Source organism: Bacillus rossius, chromosome 5 (assembly GCF_032445375.1).
Source record: "Bacillus rossius redtenbacheri isolate Brsri chromosome 5, Brsri_v3, whole genome shotgun sequence".
NCBI lineage: Eukaryota > Metazoa > Arthropoda > Insecta > Phasmatodea > Bacillidae > Bacillus > Bacillus rossius.
The window spans coordinates 62,044,872-62,069,139 of record NC_086333.1 but is presented as its reverse complement, the minus strand read 5'-3'; the positions used below and the strand labels follow the sequence as shown (position 1 = coordinate 62,069,139).

The 24,268-nt window shown below is 34.0% G+C and overlaps 2 protein-coding genes across 2 annotated transcripts in view; one reads left to right on the top strand and one right to left on the bottom strand.

Annotated features, from left to right (window-relative positions):
- The window catches only part of LOC134531887 (uncharacterized), a 347,014-nt gene that overhangs the window by 156,066 nt on the left and 166,680 nt on the right, over nt 1-24,268 (bottom strand). The window lies entirely within an intron of this gene.
- The window catches only part of LOC134531886 (delta-sarcoglycan), a 140,082-nt gene continuing 130,255 nt past the window's right edge, over nt 14,442-24,268 (top strand). Inside the window, exons 1-2 of the mRNA XM_063367899.1 lie at nt 14,442-14,884; nt 15,592-15,641. Of these exons, the coding sequence (XP_063223969.1) occupies nt 14,831-14,884; nt 15,592-15,641 (104 nt within the window). The 5' untranslated portion in view covers nt 14,442-14,830. The remainder of the gene's footprint in view (nt 14,885-15,591; nt 15,642-24,268) is intronic.

Genomic DNA, 24,268 nt, shown 5'->3' with positions numbered 1-24,268 from the left:
TGATGATTGCCTTAAATGGTTTACTCGAATTGACAGTTTGCGACATCATGCGAAAAAATGTAAAGGTGGAGTCTGTGCTCCTACTGCTGAACTACCTGCCGACATTTCGACTCCTCGCTTTAGATTGGAGACACGAAAGCGTACAAGCAAGAAAACCGATGCCCAGCAACCGATTGTTATGACGTCTGAACATGGAACTAAACCTAAGACTGTGTTCGGAGCATTACAAGTGAACGATAATGGCTTCTACTTGGCGCAGTCTGCATTTCGTGGAACGTTGAAAGACTACTATTATCTAAATACGTTCGGTGAGTCAAAGGACATTTGTAATTTTCTTGATATCAGACAGAAGATAATCAATCAGCTTATTGATGATGTAGCAACAAACGGACCTTTGAAATATAACTTGTGGTTGGACTGTATATATGGAAAGCCATATCCGTTCAATGACAAAGTGAAGTAGTGTGCATTCAAGACATCGGCTGCAGTAATTTACAGTTCTAACGATGTGAAGCAAACTGTTAAATACGGTATCCAGAAACTCTGTCAAGAAGAGGTGGACTATGTCTGTAAAGGTTCTGGCTGGACTCTGTCTAGTGTAAACCGATTGGAGCTAAGAATGTCATTTCACACCGCTGCGGAACTAAATGATTATAAGATTGCTGGCTTTCGTAAGTGATCCTGTAGTAGAATATATATTATGTAATAAATATTATGTTTGTGAAAGAACTTGTGTTGTTTTTGTTTTTTTCTCGATCCTGTCACTATTATGTTAAATTGTTATTTTTTTTCATCGTCCAGAATCGTACCAAGGACCTAAGTCGATCTAATTAATCAGTACATTGATTGGAAATTTATTTAATGATTTCTGAACTTTTTCCGAATCTCTAGCATTAAAATTATGAATTACCAATATGTTGGTGTTGATGGCTTATAGGATGATGACAGTAGAGGTTTTAATGTCTCTTTAAGAATGTTGAACATGGAATAATGAAATTATTATTTTTTTACATCAAATTAAACATTATTGCATCGATCGGGTATCGAACCAAGGACTGGAACTGATCGAATCAATCTGTAAATTAATGAGTGATTTATTTAATGAATTTTGGAATTTTTCCCGAATTTCTAGCTAAATAATTATGGATTTTCAAGATGGCGGCCAAATGAAAAGATGGCGGGTGACACAGCAATAATAAATGATTACTGCACTCTAGCGGATAAGAATTAAACTAACATGGCGTCAGCGCACTGTCGTCGACGATAACAAGATGATGATGGCTACCAGCAGACGAAGACAAGATGGCGGACATGATATCATACTAGTTGACCTTGTTATTGGTGGTGGTAGGTTAGTCTGTAGGTGACTTCCGTGGTGGAAGGATCGGTCGCCATTTTTATTTTTTTTCGCCCTCACCGGGTTCGAACCGAGGACTCCGAGCTCCGTGTCGTTAACGTATGTTTTTTAAATATTTTTTATTAAAATTTTATTAATTGAATTTTTTTATAAATTTTAAAAAAATTTCTATTTCATTAAAATTGGATAGTAAATTTAAATATGGCGGGCGTAACGGAAACTGCAGCGGTGACGTCATAATCCTATAAATGGCTTAACGTTGGCTTGAGTTAAGGATGCTTAAGCCTGTTTTAGGAATTTTCAGCCGCTGGGATTTTTAAGGAATAAAACGGGAAATTTTTCCCTCGAAACGGGAATTTTTCCCTCGAAAACGGGAAATTTTTTCTTAAAACGGGAAATTTTGAGTCATTTTGAGTCATTTTTGAGGAATTTTGAGGAATTTTTGCCGTCGTGACATCACAAATCCAAGATGGCGGACACCGGCACCGGCACCACATCCTGCATCCTGTCCCCGGACCGGCTATCCTATACTACTTTTAATAATACTTATGAATTTCCAATATTGCGGACTTGTTGCCCTAATTTAAAAAGGCGGGGAAAAAGGCAGAAAGTTCTATAAAAACTAAATAGCGGCTGTGAATTCATAACCCATGATGGCATAATTCAAGTATCCAAGTTCGTTGCTGGGGTCAAAGTTAAGGTGGCGGAAGAGATCAAGGTCTCTATAAATGTCATCCAAGATAGCATCTGAGGCTAAGGTAACGGTCAAAGTTCACTCAAGATGGCTGCCGAGGTCAAGGTCATCCAACATGGTGGCCGTGATGTCTAATCCAATATGGCTGAATGCTACACCAGGAACCTCACCTGTACCCTATCACTACTTACAATTGAGGATTACAGGAATTAATTTTTTTTTTCAAGTTTATTTTAAACTAGCAACACACCCCGGCCGCGCCCGGATTCGATCTACTAATGTAGCGTCATTAATATTTAACAACTAAGTACGAATAAGTATCAAGTTTTCGTAACAGATAAACCGACAAAAATAATTGTTTACCTGTTAAATAATGGTTAAATTGATAACATGTGATATGGTGTTAAGGTAAATTTTGATCTAAATTAAATGTCCAAAGAAATTTACATATTAAATTTGATAAGTACTAATACTATGTCCTTTAAATAGCTTCACAATAACTCATTCTTGAACCGATTTAGAAAGAATAAATGGTTACTTCCTTAGGAGATAGAATTAAATATGTTTCGCGGACTTTTTTCGCAAGCCTTTTTAAAATCTACAATTCTGTAGTATATAAATTTGACATGTCAGTCATGTGTAAGTGAGCGTAAGGCATGTAAGCTCCAAAAATAAAAACTTGAATATGTGAGATCGAAATTTCTCTACCATCTTTAAATTCAATGTGAATGTATTCGGATACACATACCTTCCGGAAGAAATTATTTACATGATGATGAAAACCACATTAAAATCCATTGTTTTGCTTGGACTAAGTAAGTGAACTGACAGACTAACGCGGGTAGCGACTTTGTTTTATACTATTTAATAATTGGTAAAGATGCTGATAGCCACTTAAGATAAGTTTGTTAAAATTAACTTAAGCTATTGAACCTTTTAAATAATTTAAAATTTGAACGTTAAATAAAATCTTTTCTTTAAATCTTTAAACCTATTAAAAGTCTAGAATAGCATTAAATTTAAGCTTGAAAGGTTTTATTTCTATAATAGATGTGGTGCTTCTTACTTATATGTCAAAAAAAAAAGTTTTAGCTTTGATTTTGAAAGCTATCTATGCAAATTTTAGTTGCTTAGGCGTTAACTCCCTTTTAAAACCTAAAAGTTAAACAGTATCTTTTTAACATCAATATATTATATTAATTGTTATATAAACAATAAATGCAAAAAAGGAAATATTAGCAATATTTTAATACTTGGATAAAACTATAAGAAATAAACATTTTGAAGAAAATCTTTCCAACAAATCCTAATGATACCCAAAATTTACAATATTCCGTACGTAAAGTGAGCTTTGTTAATGACAATTATCCTTATATAGTACGCGTGAACAAGCGTACAACCAGCAAGGAACGTAAGAAAATCTGATAATTTAAACTCATTAAAAGGCCGTACTTGGCAAGAACACCCTGAACTCTTTTAACAAGCCTTCCAGCCAGCCAGCGACGAGCAGTAAGGACTTTTTTCTGTGAGCGTCATTAGAAGAGAGTGAGTTAATGGCGTGGTGTTATTAGTGGTTCTTCCTCCTTTGTGTCACCTTAAACCCTTAGTGTAATTTGAAAATTTAAGAAACCGCAAGGAAAACTAATAATCCCTCTCGTCCTTGGTAAGTATTTCGGAACTGACGGTTCCTCACACCAGCACAATAATTCTCCTGTCTGCGGTGTTTTGCACAGGAACTCAGTTTCAACATGCAGCGCGTGATGTGTTTGGACAGGTTATACAGCGTGTGTCTGTATTCCACCGGGAATAGTTGACGTAAAGTTCATCATGAACGAAAAAATTTAAAACATTGTATACGTACGACTTACGCTCTGAAGTGCTTCCCAAAGCAGGTTTACAAATTTGAAGTTGGAGCTTAACAAAAATTTAATTTAAAAAATAGCAAAAAGTATTCAATATGTAACTTCTAACAATAATGTTTCATAAAAAAATTATGTGTCCTCAAATTATTTCAATGACATCTTTTTACGAGAGCTACAAATTTCGCTCGTTTTCTAGAATGCTGTATTACTAAATATTATCCAGACACTTAGTGTTCCATGATAAATCTTTTCTTTATTGTTTAAGAAAATTGTACTGCAGTCTTTTTCTTTAAGACGAATTCCAGCCTAGGGAAGCATTGAAGATCCAAAGAAATGTATGTGTTTCATAGCTATTTTGTTATTAACGTGCATTTGTTGAATTCAGATGCATTCTGTATGCAGTATTTAAAAAATAAACTATCCCAGGTAAAGTTTATTAATGTTTGTTCTGTTGAATTTTGAGGTTAATATCGGTGTAAAATAGAGATGAATTAATAATAGGTCACCGCTTTATCTACGACGTCCAATTTAATTTTAGTGGAAAAAAAAAGATTTTACATAGTGACAATACAATTTCTTCTTGTTTCTTAACCAAGCAAGGATTTTTTTCGTTGAAACGTTGAAAAAGTTACTTAAATGCTACCTTCAGTTTGTTAAATTAAAAAAATAATGAATTATGATAAATTGTATTTGTTTTGTTACTGTATACTCTCTAGATTTCTGTTATAAAGTAGCTTGTTTACTAAAATTAAAATAAATTTAAATTTTTAAAAACGTCACACAGAGCAATCAATCACTTGAGATTTTAACCTTGAAATCTTTGGATCGAATTGTATCTTTTATGTGATCTGCAATAGGGTAATGTAAAAAATTGTTATTAACACATTTTAAAATAGGAAGTAAATAAAATATTTTTACTTTATTATGACACGTATACAGTTTCAAATAAAATTATCATCTTCAAGTGAAATGATCGAAAAAAAAAATTATAACAGAATTTAAATGTGGTTTCACTAGTACGATTTAATCAACACCGGTCGCTTATATTTAAAGCTGCTTTCATAGTTTACATGAATATTAAAGCTGTTCAAAAATTTTTTTAATACCGTGAAAAACATTGTTTCTATGTTTGAAAAGTTTTGTTGTTCGTCATGTGGTTAGTGAAAGAAAACGAAAAAAAAATTATTTTAACTAATTTCCGAGGCGTGTTCGCATAATTAATTGATAACTTTATTCTGATTATGATTTAATTTTATGTAATAATTTAGGGAATAACAAATAATAACTTTTTAAAAATAAAATAAGTTATCATTTTTTTAATTATTCCTATTTGGCAATTATATAACTACTGATGTTCAGTTACTTCTTCTCCTAAAACAGTATCTAAATATTTAAACTACCCCAGATTCACGGGTTATGACTCGAGCATTTGACTAACACAATGAAGGCTAAATATAGAGGTAGAAATCCTTTATATACCACATTTATTGTCCAGTAGTTAGCTAACTCAAATGTTTTTATTAACTTACTAACATATTATATCATGCCAGCCACTATCGTTATTTTCACGAATTTTATGCAATTTCATTCTGTGTGAAAGTAGACTTGAATCTTTAAACCACTTTTAATTTAAGTGATTTTAGTTCACAGTTCTTAACACGACTTTAACGATCTCGGGCCTATAGTACACTTGGGTAGTGAATATCAAACCAATCAAGCTCTAACCAGCCGGCCTTAACAGCTTGAGTATTATATAACACTTGAGTTTATCCTGAAGCAGAAATAATCTGCGGAAATATCAGTGGCTCTGACAACAGCGCTTAGTTTAATGGAATTGTGGGAGGGGTGGTGGGGTGGGAGTAACTATGATGCCAAGGGGCATGGGCAACCCCCCTCCTCCCAACACTAAGCTCCGAAGGAAATGGATATTATAATAATTGTAGTGTCCACAGGAAAGAGCGAACAACCGTGGTTTCGAGGACAAAGTGATTGACTTGTTCGGCACGAAGAAAATAAATTTACATTTTTACTTTTTCAGATTACTATTAGTGTCAAATCCATAAAATAACCTAAGCATAGTTAATTTGTTTTCTGTATTGAAGTATAAGAACTTTGCTTCTGTATTTGTATTGCTAAATAGTCACTGGTTTCAATAAAGTAGTCAAAATAACGTGTTTTTTTTATAGAGCATGAGTACCGTGGCCTAGTATTTTAGTAACAAGACCAAGTTTTTAACGGGGTTGGAACTGAAACTTTTTTATGGCTACTTACAAGTCTTCATTCGTCTTCCAAATTTTTTAAAATAACTCCATACCCCTGGGTCTAGGCCCCCTCTTACAAACTATCATACGGGCGCCCTTGCTATGGTGCTCTTGGGGTTGGGTATCTCCAAAGCATTGCGCTTAGAGGTTGGCCTAGTTGCCGTTGCCCTTCCTGGAGGAAGAAGCAAGGCAGTCGTTTCAGGTGTCATGAATCTGAGGGACCACAGTATCAGAGGCTAGCCTCCGACACCGTTGCTGAAAGACCCCCAATGAATCGTCTTAAACAGCATCTCAGGGACAAGGCGACTTCTACCTCCTGGTGGTACCGCTGATATTCTAACATGGGCCACGCCGTGAAATGGTGGGGACTTAGGTCCCAGTGGTCTGGAAGGGGTGAGCTTCCAACCAGATCCAGAAAAGGGTCGGGTTTTCGGGCTGGTCCAAAGAGGGAAGCGTCTCCCGTCGCTGTACCCGGCCTAGCCCACTTCCTTGTACTCCACTTGCAACACCCCCATAAACCACATAGCACAAAATAACTGGAGCTATTAAAAATACATTATTTTATAGACGTCAAAAATGCATTGAAATACCGTGTATATATATATATATATATATTACCCCCCTTGAAGAGAAGTGGATAAAGCTACGGAAAAAAAAAATAAAACAATATATATAATTCGTTGTAACTACGAAGCGCTCGCAAGGTATATTGTTAGAGCGTTTTAATGGAAGTACGTCGGGAAAAGGGTGGATAATTAAACGTATCCCCTGCAGTGCCCGACGGTCCCCGCGGAGACCGCCAACTAACGAAGGAGTAGTTGTTGGCGGGACTTGAGGGTTGGAATGGGGGGAGGGGAGTGGTTCCTCTTCGAAGAGCGTCTGGTAAGTAGGGAAAAGATTTTATGGGTTTATTTTTTGGGCTAATTTTGATTTAAAAACTATTTTAAAAAATTATTCGTTAGATTTCGTGTCCCATTTTTTATTATTATAAGTGTATTTGAAATATAAGAACACTTGAATCTGCTCGTTACATAGTTTGTGTGTTTATTTCTTTGACAAGTACTGAATACTTGCATCAATTCTTTTTTAAAATTATGAATTGCTATCATATGATGATATCATATAATTAAACAAATATGACTCTTAAAGGTTTCTTTATACTTGTTCATCAAACACTTAATTTTGACTTATACGCGATTAACTTTTACAATATAATAAGTTTAAATAAATTTTCCCAACTTATCGGAAAAATAAAAACAAATTGGCCAATATTTGTGTGTTTCGAAAATGTTCCAAATCCCTAATTTAAAAATGAGTTACGAATAACAGTTGCAAGATCAAATAAGTAAAATTATTTCCAATATTTTAAGTACATGTATTTTACTACAAATTTCCTGATGAATAAATTACGGGTATTTAATTTGCTATATTAAAATAAATACGTTTCTGTGTTTTAAGGAAACGTTTTATTAAAATTGCTTATTAATTCAATGATTTTTATTTGCAGTTTAGTATTTCATTGCGTATTTATTTGCATTTCGGATTTATATGGTGCATATACATGTTTTTCGGTGTTATTTTGGTTTTGTCGCAATTAACCATATAATCTTGTCCGTACTTATAAGAAGTGGAAATGGGAAAAACGATATACGCGCGAGATGTAGCTCTTAGTCAAATGTAGTACCAGTTGTCAGGTAGTGGTCGCAATCCCTCTCTGAAGCGACTTATCAACCATCGAAAATCACTAATGAATGGCTCAATTTATGGCCACCGAATATGCATAGTCAGAGAGTAAACTTCGCTCTAATCACGTAGGACATAATGATAAGCAGTTGTAGTGTAACATTTTATTTAAGAATTTCCGGTTTTGAGAAAGTGCCCATGGGTCCTAATATAGCACAAAAAACGTGTTTTGAGCATCATAGTTCTTAAAGGTGTCCGTGGAATGAAACCTGGGCCTTCGACTTGTCTGGGGGCTAATTTCATGCCACTCCTTTCCCCTGCAAACCCCCTGAAATGGGCCTATCAAGAGTTTCCAGTGGAGGAAATTTTTCCAGCTGCTACTTCTTGAAAAACAAAGCATGGTCTTGGTTTACAAATGATGGGTAGCCACGTGAAGTTATTTAAAAATCACTGTGTGGTCGGTGTTTTGTATTAAAAATATCAATCTTAAATTCAACTTCTTATTAGTGTCGACTGGCTCCTTTAGCTTTCAATGCATTTGCATTTTAAAGAAAAAAATTAATAACTTATAAATTTGTAAATTTTTATAGTAATGAATTCAATATTTATAAATTATTCATTGGTTAATCAATTCACAGTCGTGCAGAAATAACTGATGTTAAACCTTTTTTTTTTGTTACCACCTATGGTGTAAATAAATTTTGCAAGGAGTTTTGAAATTTTTAACTTAAATTGTTCTCATTGGTAATTTTTTTTATAGTTCCCAGTTGCAAGCTCCGTTAATTTTACTTGTGTCCTGCTTTTTGGATATAGTTACTGTACCGTCGTTCCAAGCAGTTGAGAGTTTTTGATTTATGTGTACTCGCGTGTGTTTCAAACGAATCTATTTCACGTGGAACTCCAACCAGGGACCGGCGAAGGTAAAGTTGAGAGACCAGCAGGTGGGGGGCTCACAACTGTTGGCACAGCAGCAGCGGCGGAAGAATACTCATGCCGTCGTCGAAATTCGAGACGTTTTACTCGGCGTGGACTGTATATCCCGGCCGGCTCGGTTCCAAGATCTGGGACACCTGTTGCGCGCTGTTCCGCTGAGATACCCTTCTCCCTCCTTCACCCACCCCTCTGTTGAGTCTCTTCCTTTCCTCTTCCCCCTCCCTTGTTCCACTCGGATGTAACCACCCTCCCTGTCCGCAGAGCGAGGGTGGCAACCCTGCTCTAGTCCTCGGAGCAACAACCCACCCCTTCTGGCCCCTGCAGGGGCGTGCAACCGGAACACATACGGACATTTCGCGCAATTAACCCGCGAACGTAAACAAAACGGCAGTTGGCGCCATTTCGGGCGCAGCGCCAAGACGTCTATTCGAGCGGCTGCTGCTACCATCCGGTTAAAAAAAAAAAAATTCTACTTTACCGTGCTTGAAAGGGCGTGGGAACAAAGCCGTTTCCCCAGTGCTTATTATCCACTTTTTTATTACACCATTATTTTTTTAAACGGCACCAGCGTTGTATTAACCGGGCCTTAATTTTTTTATAACTGCTTAAAAGCACATAAAAAATAAAACTTTTGTTTGCTGCTAAAATTTTGGGCGGTAGATAAAACGAAACCCTTGAAGCAGAGGGATAAGTAAGCAAATACACGATCCACATTAACAACTCTTGTCTATCGGCCGTTTTTTGAGAGCCTGGAAAAATTGGTTAAACATTTTTTTTTCAAAGCGAGACAGTAGATTCATAACGAGTAATTCTTCTTAGTATTACCTTCGACGGAATGTATCCAATTAATGGTGATAATCAATACATTTTCTGTGAATTCCGTTACGTCTGTCGAAGAAACTTATTTATGGTCTGCTGTTTTTTTTTATGTTGTACCAATTAATTAAGTGAAATATTTCTGATATTATTAATTTCTACTTACTACAAGCACCTGCATTTTATTGTGATTAAAATTTTTATTTGGTGAGGACGGGAATACTTGTAAGGATATGTTTCAAGCTAACTCCCACCCACATTCCTTAGTAACAATTGCCACTTGCCTAGAGGTTTCTGTAGATGCGCTGAGAAAGGTGTGCAAAGAAATTATCACATTTCAGTGGCGATCAGTGCGATAGAATAGCTTATTTTGAAAGTCTTTGAGTCAAGTAATCTTTCTGTGAAATGCCGCCAAACTTACGCGCGCAACTACAATGCGATAAAAATGTTCATATATTTCCAGCAAACGGATATCGAATGTTTTATTTTTCCACATTTGGTTTAAAAATTAACAGGGATTGTAAAGTTTAAAAAAAATTTATTAAGTGTGCAAGGCATCAGTAGCAGAATCATAACAACCCGCAACAGAACAGACTTCGGGAAGACCTTTCTAAGTATGTTCTACAACAGTTTTGTGTATTCAGGGAACAGCTATTCAGCATGTACTTCCAGCCTAGCATATTATTGTCTAAATATAACAGTCTTGAACATTTTTTAGCGCTATGTCATTATTTATGACATGTTTACACAGTGCATGTGCACCGAGTGTGTTAAAGCATGCAGTAGTATGGTAAAATCCCTTACTTTAATCCTAATAGTTTTATCTCGGCTCATAAAACTAAGAAAGGGAGGGAGTTTGTTTGTACAATGATTTTCTTTATGAGTTCATAAAGAACTGACACCATTATTTTAGGACCTACCCTTATAAAATATGTTTGCATATTTGACTCTAAATCTTTATTTCTATTTCAGCATAAATTAAGATGAATTCGAGCATCTTTGTCAACAAACATTTCATTTAGCGCCATTAGACAAAGTTATGAATGTGTTTCAAATAAAATATAATTTATGATTTGTCGATTACATTATTCAAACACATTAGTTTTCTATATTTAAACAGCTGGTTGTAGGATTACGCCTAAATACCCGAAGTATCAGTTTTAAAATATTTATTCATTAATATTTTTCACTTATAAAATAAACTTAGTAAGATTTAATAGCGCTTTTCATTTTTTTTTAATTTACCACCTGTTATTTACACATAAATTATTATATTTATATATAATATCAGTGTTTAAAATCATTATGTTTTCATAAATACTAAAATAAAAAATATTTACATTTTGTAGCAAGAGGTATTTTGCAATTAAATCTAATCTCTTAAACGAACCATGCCTTAATTAGAATGGTGTTTTTTTAACTAATTTTTATGATTATTTTTCAGACTTTGGGAACAATTTAATTTCTGCGGTTTTAAACATGCAAACAGAAAATTTTCACCAATAAATTGCCTTATTCCTTCTTGTGGTGTTCAGTGTAAATCACTATACTTTATACTTTTGTTTGGGAAGAAATTGAATGTTTTCTGCGTTATATAAACGAAAAAAAAATATAGTAATTTTTTTTTCAAAGGAATATGAATATATAATTATATTTTATTATATTCATTGTTTTCGATTTACTTGTTAATTCCATGAGGGTTTTCATAGTATTTTCATTAACATAATAACAACATTGATGTGACTTTACCCAAGATTAAATAAATTATATTTCTTAGACTGAAATAGTTTCTTTTGTATAGGTACACAATAAAGCCAAAACCTGGTTCTAAAACTAAAATTATGTTTCTTGTTTCCAGGTTGTTTGAAATGTAGCATTTACTATGATATTATGTGAAATAATCCAACTTAAGGACAAATACGGCTCATCAGATTACATTTAGAATAGTTTTTAGTTTCTATAATACACTAACCTGCGCATTATTTCGTTAGTGTTTTGAACGACGTTCCCCGCTTGATGAATGAGTGGGAGTAATGGATTATATTTCTGAATCAGTAAAGTTTACTCTTCAACCCAGCTTTTCTTTGGGTTGGCAGGTTATTAAAGCACCGTTTAGGTTTTATGGTATTAGTAAATAAAAAAGAGTATTAAAAGAACTATATTTCGCGTATTTCTATGAAATCCATTAAAAATTTGTTTATGTAATATTCTCCCTGACATAGTGGGCAGATTGTTTTTAAAAATAATTTTTTTTTAACCAAAACATTGGAGCTAATGTTGATTACTATAGTCTAATATTAAATGGACGCATGTTTTAAAGCCTGTAAACTTTTACATTATGTTTTAAATATTGGAACTGTTCCATAAATTTGTATCTTAAGAGTTATAAGTTAGTCGTTTTACTTTACTTCTTATGTAGAATAATTTCAATGGTTCTTAAATAATTACACCTACCTACGTTTTCAAAGTATTTATAGCTTAATATGCGTATGGATGAAGCGAAGGATTAAACACATTTTCTTGAATAAATTACACAAAAAGTAGTGACATATAAAAAATTAAATAATTTTTTTTTTGTTTATATGGAAAAGGAAATCAATCGTTCCATTATAGTAACCAATCCAAATACAAGGGTAAATATTTACCAAAACACCCTTGTTCTAATCTTATATGTGCTCACTATTTCGGCCTAAAATTGTTCACGGAAAATGACAATTAAATTTTAGCAGCTCTCATATATTTTAAATAAACTCAAATCTCAGTGTGGTGATATTTTATTTGGTAAAGCTTATTAGCTCAAAATCAACTAGCTTTGATGGATATGATCAGGAGCAGACAAAAAGTTATTTGATTCCTTGGTGCTGAAAAAATTCATAAAAAATATTCACACAAACTAAAAAGTAAATCATGTTGAGTATTTTTCATATGTCAAACACGTGTTAAAATTGAAAGCAATATTAGATTAAAAATTAAATATAATAAACAAATGTTATTTTAATTGATGTTTGATAACGTCGATTATCTTAACCACGCATATCCGGAAGCAGATATTTTGCTAAATACAAAAAACAGTTTAGATTTTAAAGTAGCACACACAGTAAGAACATTTTATTTCCTTTAGATTCCCGTCTCCTGAATATTAACTTCATGGTAATTATTATTGTAAAATATTCTGAAGCTTGTTGATACAGTTAAAGAGATTTAAGAAGACTAAACATTAAGAGGCGACACCATGGGATTATTCGTTGTAGAATATGAGACGATGGAAGCTTACAAGCAACCACACAAAATTTATAAACATAATTCCTGCAGTAATATTCACAATAAATAAATGTTTTTATTTATATGGACAAGTATTCAATATTATTCAATGAAGTATAATGTTTAAAAGCATATACATTTATGATTTTTATTTGTATGAAGCCTTTTTCCATCGTGTGAAAATTTCGTTGTATGGTGCGCACGTATCGTAAAAATTTACCCTCGTAAATAATTCAAAACGCAACTAAAGAAGTGTAACTTCAAAAATCGTGAAAATCTAAAACGTTATTTAACCATCACAAGACGCGCGAAGTAGTAATTCCAAACTGAACCTAAAATAGCTGGAATAAAAAAAAGCGACTTTCGTAAATGTCGTAACGGGAAGTGCGTGTGACAAACAATTTTTTTATTATGAGTATCAGGATTGCCAACTTTTGCGAATGTTTACCAACTCGTAATTAATAGCCGGGAGAAGAAGAGTTGATGAACGCAGGTTGCTACGTATTTACGAGCCGGAGGAGGGGGGGAGGGGAGGAAAAGAAGTGGGAGGAGGGAAACAGGAAATAAAGAGAGGGAGAGAGGTGGCGGAGAGCTCGAGAAAGAGAGCACCAGTGACGAGGAGACGGAGGAAAGAGAGCGAGAGAGAGCGCGGAGGAGAGAAGGTACGTTAAAGCGCCGCCGGCAGCTATTTTTATTTGCAGCCGTTGGCTGGAGTCCACGCGAGAACGCGCCGATGCGAAGAAAACAAGCACATGGGTGAACGGCGACGGGAAATGTTTACCTGCATTACGTTAACTTTAATCGATACTGCAGCCTATGGAAACAGTCATCGATTTGTGGCTATTTCAATCCCTATTTTTCCCCCACCCCCGCACAATTCATTTTTAGAAGGATTACGAAAACTACAAACGGATCAAATATTTTTCACATTAAGGAAGTAAAAGTGAATTTCTCAGTTTAAAAAACTTTACTATTTTATTCATTTTTCGTGACATTTTTTTATGTATCAATGTGAATCTAATTTGTGCTAAATGTATAGTCAGTTTAAGGTATTTATAACCAAAAAAGTAACTTCAGTTAAACTACGTGTTCTTTTTTTCAGTACCAGAGTATTTTATCTTCCTAGAAACTAAGACGGATTTATAATATAACACGTGGAAGGAAAAGAGGGCTTTTTTTTTCGTGGAGTGAATAAGTCTCATACGACATGGTGAGTTTATGTTGAACGTTAAGTAAGACATTTTTTCTTGCAAAGATTACGTAAATCACGAAGCCTACTTACTCGAGAATCAGAGTTCAGCGTGAATTTGTATTAAATACTTTCAACATTTTAGACTTCAGTTACAATTCGTTAGTTTAAAAAAAATGTATATACATATCTATATAAGTATATTTAATTCCGGTGATCAGACAATTTTTTTTTTTTTTCGAACAGCGACTTGGTCCGTTCTTGCTCCCGGCGCCCGCGCGTAGTAGTTGTGTGTATTTACGTGCAGGTTCGGTCCTTCAGGTCGCCATCTTGTTTCCCGAGGGGAACCTCCGGCGGACGAGTTAGTGCAACGCAAAGGCTCGTAGGTACGCGGGAGTTGATCGTCGCGCTGACCTCGCATCGGACATTCTCGCTCCGGCTTCCCGGGAAACGTTGGTGGTCACCGAGACCGTTACAACCGCAGAGAGCCGTGTGTCCGAGTTCAGGCAGTTGAAAACCAACGCGTACCAAACAAAATCGTTCAAGTCGTTGATTTCAATTTTTTTAGTGAACGAAACCTTTTCTAGAAAACATCACGAATTAAAAAAAAGAAGGGGAAAAAAACACGTTGTTCCAACCAATTCGCAAAGTTGAGTATGTTCTAACCTTACGTAATTACCTCTACAAATGAATTCTTCTTTCTGGTAGGAAAATAGTTTGACCGACAAAAAAATTAAAAAAAAAAAAGAGAACGGCTAGGCTTGAAAACAAGGTATGCAAATTTCGAGAAGCTCGATGTTGCGAGAAAACAACCTACTCTTCCCTGTGGTGAGTGGTTTGAAATTATATTTTTCCCCCCAGAATTTAATAAGTATTCAATGCATTTTTTTCGAAAACATGGTCACTAAAACACTACTTTTTTATTTAAACTATCCCCATTAAATGAAATATTTTACCCATATGATAGTTTTTATCACATGAAAACTAAAAAGGGTTACATTATATATAAGTAATTGTAGAATGTCACAAATGTTAAAATTAATAAATGTTTGGCTCATAACCATTTAAACATGTAATTTTAATTTTTCAATAAATTCTGTGGTAAAAACTTTTTTTATAAGACAATTACATAAATATTTTATAACTAACCGGAATAACCACTCTGTTATATTAAACTGATATGAGGAAAAATGGAATTTTATTGACATCAAGTAGATGAATAAATGAGATTCTAGTATTTTTAAAATAAATATATTTGTTTTACGTAATATATATGATTTTACTTTATTAAAGGTAATAGCTGTAAGATGCTACATTCATAAAAGCTAAACGAGAAAAGAAGGTTTTACAAGGAAAATAAATTTTTTCGTTCATGTTTTGGGGTTTTTCACATTGTTGTATTAAAGTGAGCATGGTTAACTATGCTCTAATTTCTATTTTAGTAATTATAACGGATAAATGTTTAAAAAAAATTTACCTGTTTTTGAAAGTAAAATTATATTTCCTAACAATCTTATTTTTTTCTTTTTTTTCAGCTGACGAGCAACAGCCATTCTAAGCCGAATGACAATGCTTCTCTAAACAGGTAAGTTTGAGAAAAGAATTAATTTTGTTTTTCTGTAAATGGGACTGAAAAAAATCATATAAAACTACACATATGTGTGTGTGTGTGTTTGACTTTAACATGACCGCCATTGTGACAAAAAATATTTGCAGTAATACTGTGTTAGGATTCTTTCCGGAAATTTATGGTTTATGTTGTCTAATACCTACATTAGATAAAGTTATTTTTAAAGCGTTCCTTAAATAGATTTCTAGTATTAACTGAATATATTAATAAGCAAAATACAAGCAAATAAAATCCAATTGTAAAATATTAAGTTACTTTTTCCATTTTGAATTATACTAATAGAAAACATTAATCAAAATTTAAAATTATGCGGCAATTTCCGTAAATGCAAATATAAACATTCAGTCTTATTTGCAAAATTGTATTTTTGTGCATGCAAACATAATTATAGCATTAAGTTGTAGAGATTAATAATATTTTTCTAGTAGTTTTACAAACTGTTTCTTGGTATCTGGTTTTCAAAGGAATCTTGTAGAACATTTAAATCATGTAATTTTGAAATACGTTTTGAGCAAAATATTTGAAAAATATTTTCTGCTTTGAAATTTTATGTTAATAGCCAGTATATTATTTAGTGACACTAAAACAAAGATATATTATTTACACACACACATATATATAGCCGATAGTAATGTAGGGCCAGTAATGTTTTGATATGGACCAATTATTGGGATGTAGCTATACTCGCACAAGAGACTTCCTTCTGACTTCTATTTCTAATTATTTCCCTCTCCTAATGTACTCTGCGCTAGCAAAATACACAGATCTAAGCTTAAAACGTTAACCGTTCGACACGGAAACAAACATATTTTGCAGCTGAACTACGATAAATACTTCCTGGTGTACACTAACAAATAAAATATAGTAGCAGTCTACTAGACTCAGGAGTAGAATTTTGTTTTCGAAAAAAAGGTAAAATAATATCATTATGAATGTGGTTAGTGCTTATATTTAATTATCTATGGTAGCGTGCGTGAGAAACTTAATCAAACATGTGCTAGCTCTAACTGACAAATTTTTCATGGACATCTTACCTGCTTTTTAAAGGTTTCTGAGATAACAAAGATTGTGTTATAAATTATGATAATTTGATCTTTAAGTATTAAGTCGTTTAAGTTGCTAGAAATTGCCTGTTTAATATTTTTTTATATATTTAAATTTATTTCTTTATTTCTTATAACTAGAGATCTGCAAAATTCGTGGATTCAATTACCTCCAGGATAGACTCTACTACACTCTACACACTCGGGCAAATGCCACCTGTTCATTGGCTGCTGACTTGTGAGTCGTCTCGACCGAGTGGCTGTGATTCGACACTTCTTTGAGCGAGGGTCTCTAATTGGCCCTCATTACTCCAGATTAACAGTGAACCAATTGCAGAAGCAGCGCTAAGGTATAATTATTTGAATTGTAGCATGTCACGAAATGAATCCGCGAATTTTGCAGGTCTCTACTTATAACATGTGTCTCCAAGAGTACAGCCATCAAAAAGAAGAGTTGGAACGTGGGGATGTGAAAGGTAAAAAAACACACACCCATGTAAAAAATAAGTTACAAACGCAAACGTGGTTACATATGTTTATAGCTTTGGAAGATATATTTTTACTAGTTCGGCAAGCAGTTTTAAATAAACACTGAATTATAAATATTAATTTAAGGATGTCCGAAAAATTAAAAAAAATATATCATAATTACTCCAGCCAATTGGGCGTGTGAACGTAGTAGCACCACCAAATGAGATCAATTCTAAATAAACTTCCCTTATGAGCTGTGAACATTTCTTTCCTGTTGGTTTAGTATTAATAAACATCATTTCGTAATGGTTTAATAAATATTTGGTATTTTAAAATTCCTCGGAGGTCTTTTGTGAAGGTTTTTATTTTAAACTTATACGTTGAGTCACACACTGCATTTGACCTAAGCTTGCTGAAGAACTTTCCTATCAGCTGAGTTAAAACAAGAGAAAAAGTATTTGAATAAACCAAAAGCACACTCAGAATAAATTTTTTCCGTCAGCATTTTCAATCGTCACGCCTCCCGTGACGTGCGGGAATGTACTCGAGAGAAAGTTTGAAGTCACTTAAGGCATATAGAGATATGTAAGACATTGAGTTAGATTAATGGATGCAACAGTTAACCAGATAGGTTCTTTTAACCAAATTGATCGACTACACCGCGAATATTTTCGTTACAATAATATTTTTTTGTCAGTTTCAAATGTTTGTTGTTTGGAAGAACAAAAGTTTTTGTATTTAGTAAGTGCACTTAAAGAGTTAATCTTATTGCGACAACATTGTAGTTATATAAAAAACTAATCAAAAAAGAACTAAATAATGTTTAAGTTTATTTTAAGCAAAATTGACATTGCATCTCCAAAGAAACTTTAAAATTTATTTGTGTGTTATACTTAATTTAAAAACAAAACTAACTGCTAACCTGTGGCTTCGCTCTCAAAATGTTATAACATCACTGATGTAATACCATTGTAAGAAAAGTATCTGATTAATTGAAAAAAAAAATACTAATGAAATAGAACTAATAAAATGTAAGGCGTATAAAATATTAATTTCAGTACAAAAATTTAAGAATGATATTTTTTAAATTTGTTATGCGTGAGTCTTATTAATTTGTTTGTATAGACCAAGTATCTGTTTTCATAAATCCCATTTTATTATGTTCAAGGCTTTATTTTACCTCAATGAAATCACAACTCTTTTTCAATTCCTGAGGTAGCCAATTTAAAAAAAAATGTAAAACACGCACCGAATGGAATTAGGACTAGGCTATCTTTTGCACTTACACTCTTGTTTATTTGGTGATAGCTACGTTCAAAATAATTTAATAATTTCATCTCATTACAGTTACCTTTATTATTTTAAGATTTGATAAACAATCGCATCTTCTTTTGAAATTTAGAGCACAGGTTTTTAATTTCTTTTCGAACGTTTAAGTTGATACTTTAATAGGTTTTTACCTATTACTTAAACAAAAATCCTCAACTTTTCACCCCCTTTTTTTCTCTACACGGATTTCTATATGAAAATTCAGAGCAACAGATTTAGTAAATATGGCACTATCTGTTAACCAAATAAAACCAAACACATACCGTTCTTTACTACTGTAAAGGTAAAAACTAAAATAATCTTAATGATTTACATTCATTTTAATTTAAAATTTATCTTTCAATTCTGCTTTAGTGATCTCGTTAAGTTTTTAAATTATAAAAATAATTATATTTACCCCTGTTATAATTTAAGATTGTGTAATAAGGCGAATGTTGAATAAGAGAAGGTGGTTTAATTTATATGTATTAACATTGCCAATATCTTAAATTAATATTGATTTTATTAGAAGATAAAATTTCTGAATGTTAAAACCACATTTAAAATCCTTCAACCCTTAAAAAGAAGAATTTCAGCAATTATAAAAAGAAATTATATAATTTGCATTTCTATATATCATACCGCATAACTTATTTACCACTTGATTAGTTTCAGGGATATGATTTTTATAATAAAACCAAACTGACAACCTTTTCACCCATTTTGCTTTTGAAAATAGAAAAATGAGAAATATAATAAAATATAAGATATATAGAAATATAATATAATTAAATATAATATAAATTCAAAAGTAAAATAGTTGACACATTTTTAACTTTAAATGGAAGATGACTGAATTATTTGGGGTGTCATTTTCACATAAAATGCTTACAGCATTTATTTATTATCATTTGTGTAAAGAACTGTATTAATACAAGAACTTTCCTTATAACAAACTGATTAATAATCCTAGCAATCTGAGTAAAATTTCTTACAATTTTATTTAAATAGAAGCACATATACGTAAAATTCATTACAATATATAATGTCTAAATTATTTGATACCTAATGTTTTGACGTTATAGTTACACATTTTAAAAAGTTTATCTTAAATTCACATTGGAAACTGGTTATAATTTTCCCACAGTTATTGGTAAATTTACGGGTATGCTCGTAATTTTAAGAGTACAAATTTAACTTCCTTTAATAATGGACTTAACAGAATCATCTTGAAGTGTATACAGAAAAAAAAATATGTATACTCTTATTCTTCACACGTGCATGTTCATCCAGTTTAAAATTTAGATGATGATCAAGTCATACGTAACCTACCTACGAATACCATTTTTTTTTAAAGATTCTTTCTTTATTTAAAAGTCCGTGAACTAACTGTTTTATATTGCAGTGCGAGCAGCGCCGAGGAAAAAAAAAACTCCTCACAAACACGTAATTGTCATTGGTCCAAGCGCGCTGGCCGCCGGCCAACCACAGCGCGCGACCGACGCCGTCCGTCAGTCTCTCAAGAGCCGTTCGCGTCCGCACGTCGCTACCCGTCCAGGGCCCGTCGCGTATTGGTCGATGGCTCGCCTGCGCAACGAATCAGCGAATTCGGTTCGGCAAGCGCGCCGCTGCGACACGAGACGTTCTCAAACTGCGATTTACAAGCAGCAACCTGTTGCTCTCAATTGCTGCCAATCCCTGAGTGAGAAATAAAAGTGTTGTTTTTAAACAGATTGTACTAGTAAATGATACAGAGTATTTGACGGAAGTTCTAACACAAAAAAAAATCTTTTCGATCATTGAAAATGTTGATTTAATTTTTTAGTGTAGTGAGAATAACACATAGAATTTTATTTCCTGCAAAGAAGAAAAAAATTTAGCCGAATATTCGCATTTATATAGTTTCATAAAAAATAATGTGTGCTGGTTTTGAGAGGGAATTTCCAAGTACACGTGTTCATAATGTTATTCTTTTTTTTTTTCCTAGTTTTGGCACCTTTTATGAGCCGAACTTTCAAATGTAAATAAAATATATATGACAGTTATTCCATTGATGGACTACCATAGGTACATGTATTGCCCTATATTGGGTAATAAATTATCTGATGTTCACTCACACTATGCTATAAAGTCGATAGTAAATTAGCCTACCGTTAGTGAAATATTGATAATAGCTATTTCAAATCATTGATATCAGCTATATGGAAAAAGCGGAAACATATAGTTAGATGTTTCATGGTAACTCTCACCTATTTGCGACATATCTTAACATCTTGCTACATCAGTTAAAAAAAAAAACTGTTAAAATTAAACATTTTAATTCAGAAACCATCTCTAGCTTCAATACAAACTTCTAGGAAACTGCTCAGGATTTTTTTATTCAATTATTATAATAGAAAATATTTAAATTTAATTTAAAATACAACTTGGTAGGTATTTTTACAAACTTTCGTCTTACGTTTGAAAAGTAAGCGCCAAAAAAACATGTCTCTTGGGTAAATTGCAATATCTCGTCAAAAATAGGCAGTACATTTATTAACATAATTGTTATTATTCAACCTTTTAAATATTTTGTATATTGTAGAATAATATACTTAAAGAAAAAGTAAAAACACAATGCATACAAAAAAGGGAGTCTCAATTTCGCTGAAAAACTTCTGCTGAAGGTTGATAACAAAAAAAAATTAGTTAAAAACTAAACATGCTTACTGCTCATGGTCTAAATATTTTCTACGGCTGCTACACGCCTCCGAGCGTAGCAATGAACATGTTACAAAAATTCTAGACATTTTTTTTTCCTTCCAGAGATTTTTATATGGCAGTTGGAATTTAGTATAATTTCTACTAAGATAGTCACATATGAGACTACGAAGAGCCCTTCGCTTATTTGGGTTGCATATTTTGTTCAGAACTCGGCAAGTTTACTGTCTTCTTATGACGGTGATTAAAAAATCAAAAACAAATACTGTTACCTTGCACGGATGTAAGCCAGGGGTGCCCACAAGTGGAGGGGGGGGGGGGGGGGGGTAACGACGCAGACTGCGTCATTAAAATTTCAGGGGGGGGGGGGGGGTGGTTAAAATACGAGAAAAATGTATATATTATTTACATAATTATAGCTTCTAATATGAAAAAAACGTTTCTGGTGCTTTGATAATTGAAAGGAACCTTGTAAATCAAATTGGCAACCCTGCACTTTTCTCAACAAAAGCAGTTATCTGTCGGTTCAGGATGTAAATATTACCTGATATGACCAAAATTATTATTAAAAAATCAGTTTAAATTAATGCAAAATGTGATAAAATATAATACTAAAAAAGTATAATATTATAAAATAATTGAGTAAATCATTGAGAAAATAGCATAAAACATTTCGGGGGGGGGGGGGGGCATCATTAGGTTAGGGGGGGTGATTCATAGTGTTTGGGGGTGGGGGGGGGGCCTTGGCACCTGTGTGTAAGCTAGTCTTTCCCGGCTACTAAGGGAAGTCTGAAGCTTGTGGCGGTGCTGGAACGACCACCAAGCGTCTCCGACGATGAAGGACTTCGGCAAGCTCGCCAGCCCTAAGGGTGGATCGTCCCGCGCCAATCCTCGGCGTGGGGGGGGGGGGAGAGGGGGAGAGAGATACAGAGAGAGAACGCATGAGCTACGACGGGGACAAGGATACATCAGCGCACCCCCGAAATCCCGCTAGGGGACTGCACTACATGGCACCCCGACGTCCCCCTCCCCCAACCCAGAGCGCGTGAATAAGTAAATTGGCCATCGCAACCCCTCCCCCCCCTCACCCAGAAACCGGCGCGACCGGACAAGCGAGGCACCGTGTCTTCTGCGGCCCCTCCGAAACCGCTCGCGTCTCTGAATAATGCAGCGCGGTCGCCATGGCAACCAACGGCCTTAAGAGTATAGCGAGCGGAGATGTGCGATCCCCCACCCCCAGACTAGTGACTTTTTTTTTTTTTTTTTTGGCTCTTCCTTGTTCCAAAAGGAAAAAAAAAGAGGAGGAACAGGAGGAGTGTGTTTTTTCACGGGCAAGATAAACAATCTGACCACCCTTCTTCCCACCATCCCCCCTTCTCCTGGGAGAGTCTACGGCGTGCGCCGACACCCCCATGTAAGGTCAACATCGCCCCTCTTCCAAGGAGCCGCGCGTGGATAAAATTATTCGCACACATGTCGGAAGCCCTTCGCTCGCGGCGGCCAGGAAGAAGGACACACTCAGCGGTCGGGAGAATGGAAGAGAGTAGCCTCCCGTGCCTCATGGGCACCTTCCCTCCTCTGTCTTTATTTTATTTTATTTTATTTTTAATGGAACAGAAATATTCATGTAAAATTACAATATATTTGTAAATTCGTAGTAGTTTAAAATAATGGGCTTCTACCCGGGCATTTATGGCATTTTTATAAACCGTTCCCTGAATTTTTTCCAGTATTAACTGATTACATAAATATTTACTACAGAAAGAAATAAATTCCATTGGTTGAGTATTCGGTTATCTTTCTCATGGTTTAAAAGAATTACGCTTGAGTGAAACATAAATTTAAAAAATAAAATTATCGGCCAATTTTTGTAAGAAATGCTTAGTATTGTCACGGAAAACTTCATTTAATTTGCGCAAGAATTTCAATAGCCACGTGTTGTACAAATAAAAGGTACGATATCGTTCTAATTGTAGTATTGCAAATCTATTTCTTGGCAAGTAGTTTCTAAAGAAATCTTTCGTAAGTGTAGAGAATTTTCTTTTTTTCTGTGTACCCACACATCGACTCCTTTTATAAAAACGCCCTTCTCCACTTTCCTGTCTGTGGACAGAAGTATCCTTATACGTGGGGGATGTTTCACTTGTAAATGTGTTTACTTTAATTTACGAAGAACCATGGCTACTGACATATCTAACATGCACGTATTATCTCAGAAGTTTTTATCCGTATTTTATTATAAGAAGTGTCTTAAAATAATTTCCATACAAAAAAAATTATCATATTTATTCCACGTAGTCACCTCGAATTACGACGAAACATTTATTTATTTGATGTGGCTTATTCTTGACTGAAGACTCCTCAAATCTACCACAACTTCTAGCAGGTTTTTTTTTCCGTTGCCAATGGGAGCCTTCAAACGGAAAGATATTGCGTAGTGTAAAGGTAAAGGGGGAAGATTTTTGTGCATCTTCAACGCTCCGATCCTTCGTCCAAGACTGAACGATCTCATTAGTAGGTATTAAATAAAAATTGTGTTCACGTAAATGTATTGTCCATTTATAAGGTCACTTGAAGCAATGAGAAAAAATTATAAAAAATTAAAAAATATATATTTATTACCTACCTTATAGTTGCTTATAACCGCCCTTCCATAACACATAAGACTTAGTTCACAAAATATTTTTTACCATCTCCTCGTATGCATGTAGGTAAAGTCTCGCATTGGTGACTTCAATTAGGTTACTACAGGATAGTCAAAAAGATAAAGAATGTTTGATTGTAAATCTTGGGTGCTCTTACAATTAGTTTTAATCACGCTGAATTCTTTTATAATGGTGCTCTATCATTATTTATCTGCGAAAAAATGTAATTAATGTTTCACAATTTTATTTGGAATATGGAAAGTAACTATCAGTTCTCCATTTTATCCATGTGTAGGTGCATTCACAGATTCAGGATCTGTAATTCCTGGTGGAATGTCTAAGCTAAAGGAATTTCGCAGGAGTGAAACAAACGGTATCAGTTTCTCATACTTTTTTTTTTGGTTGTTCCTACAAT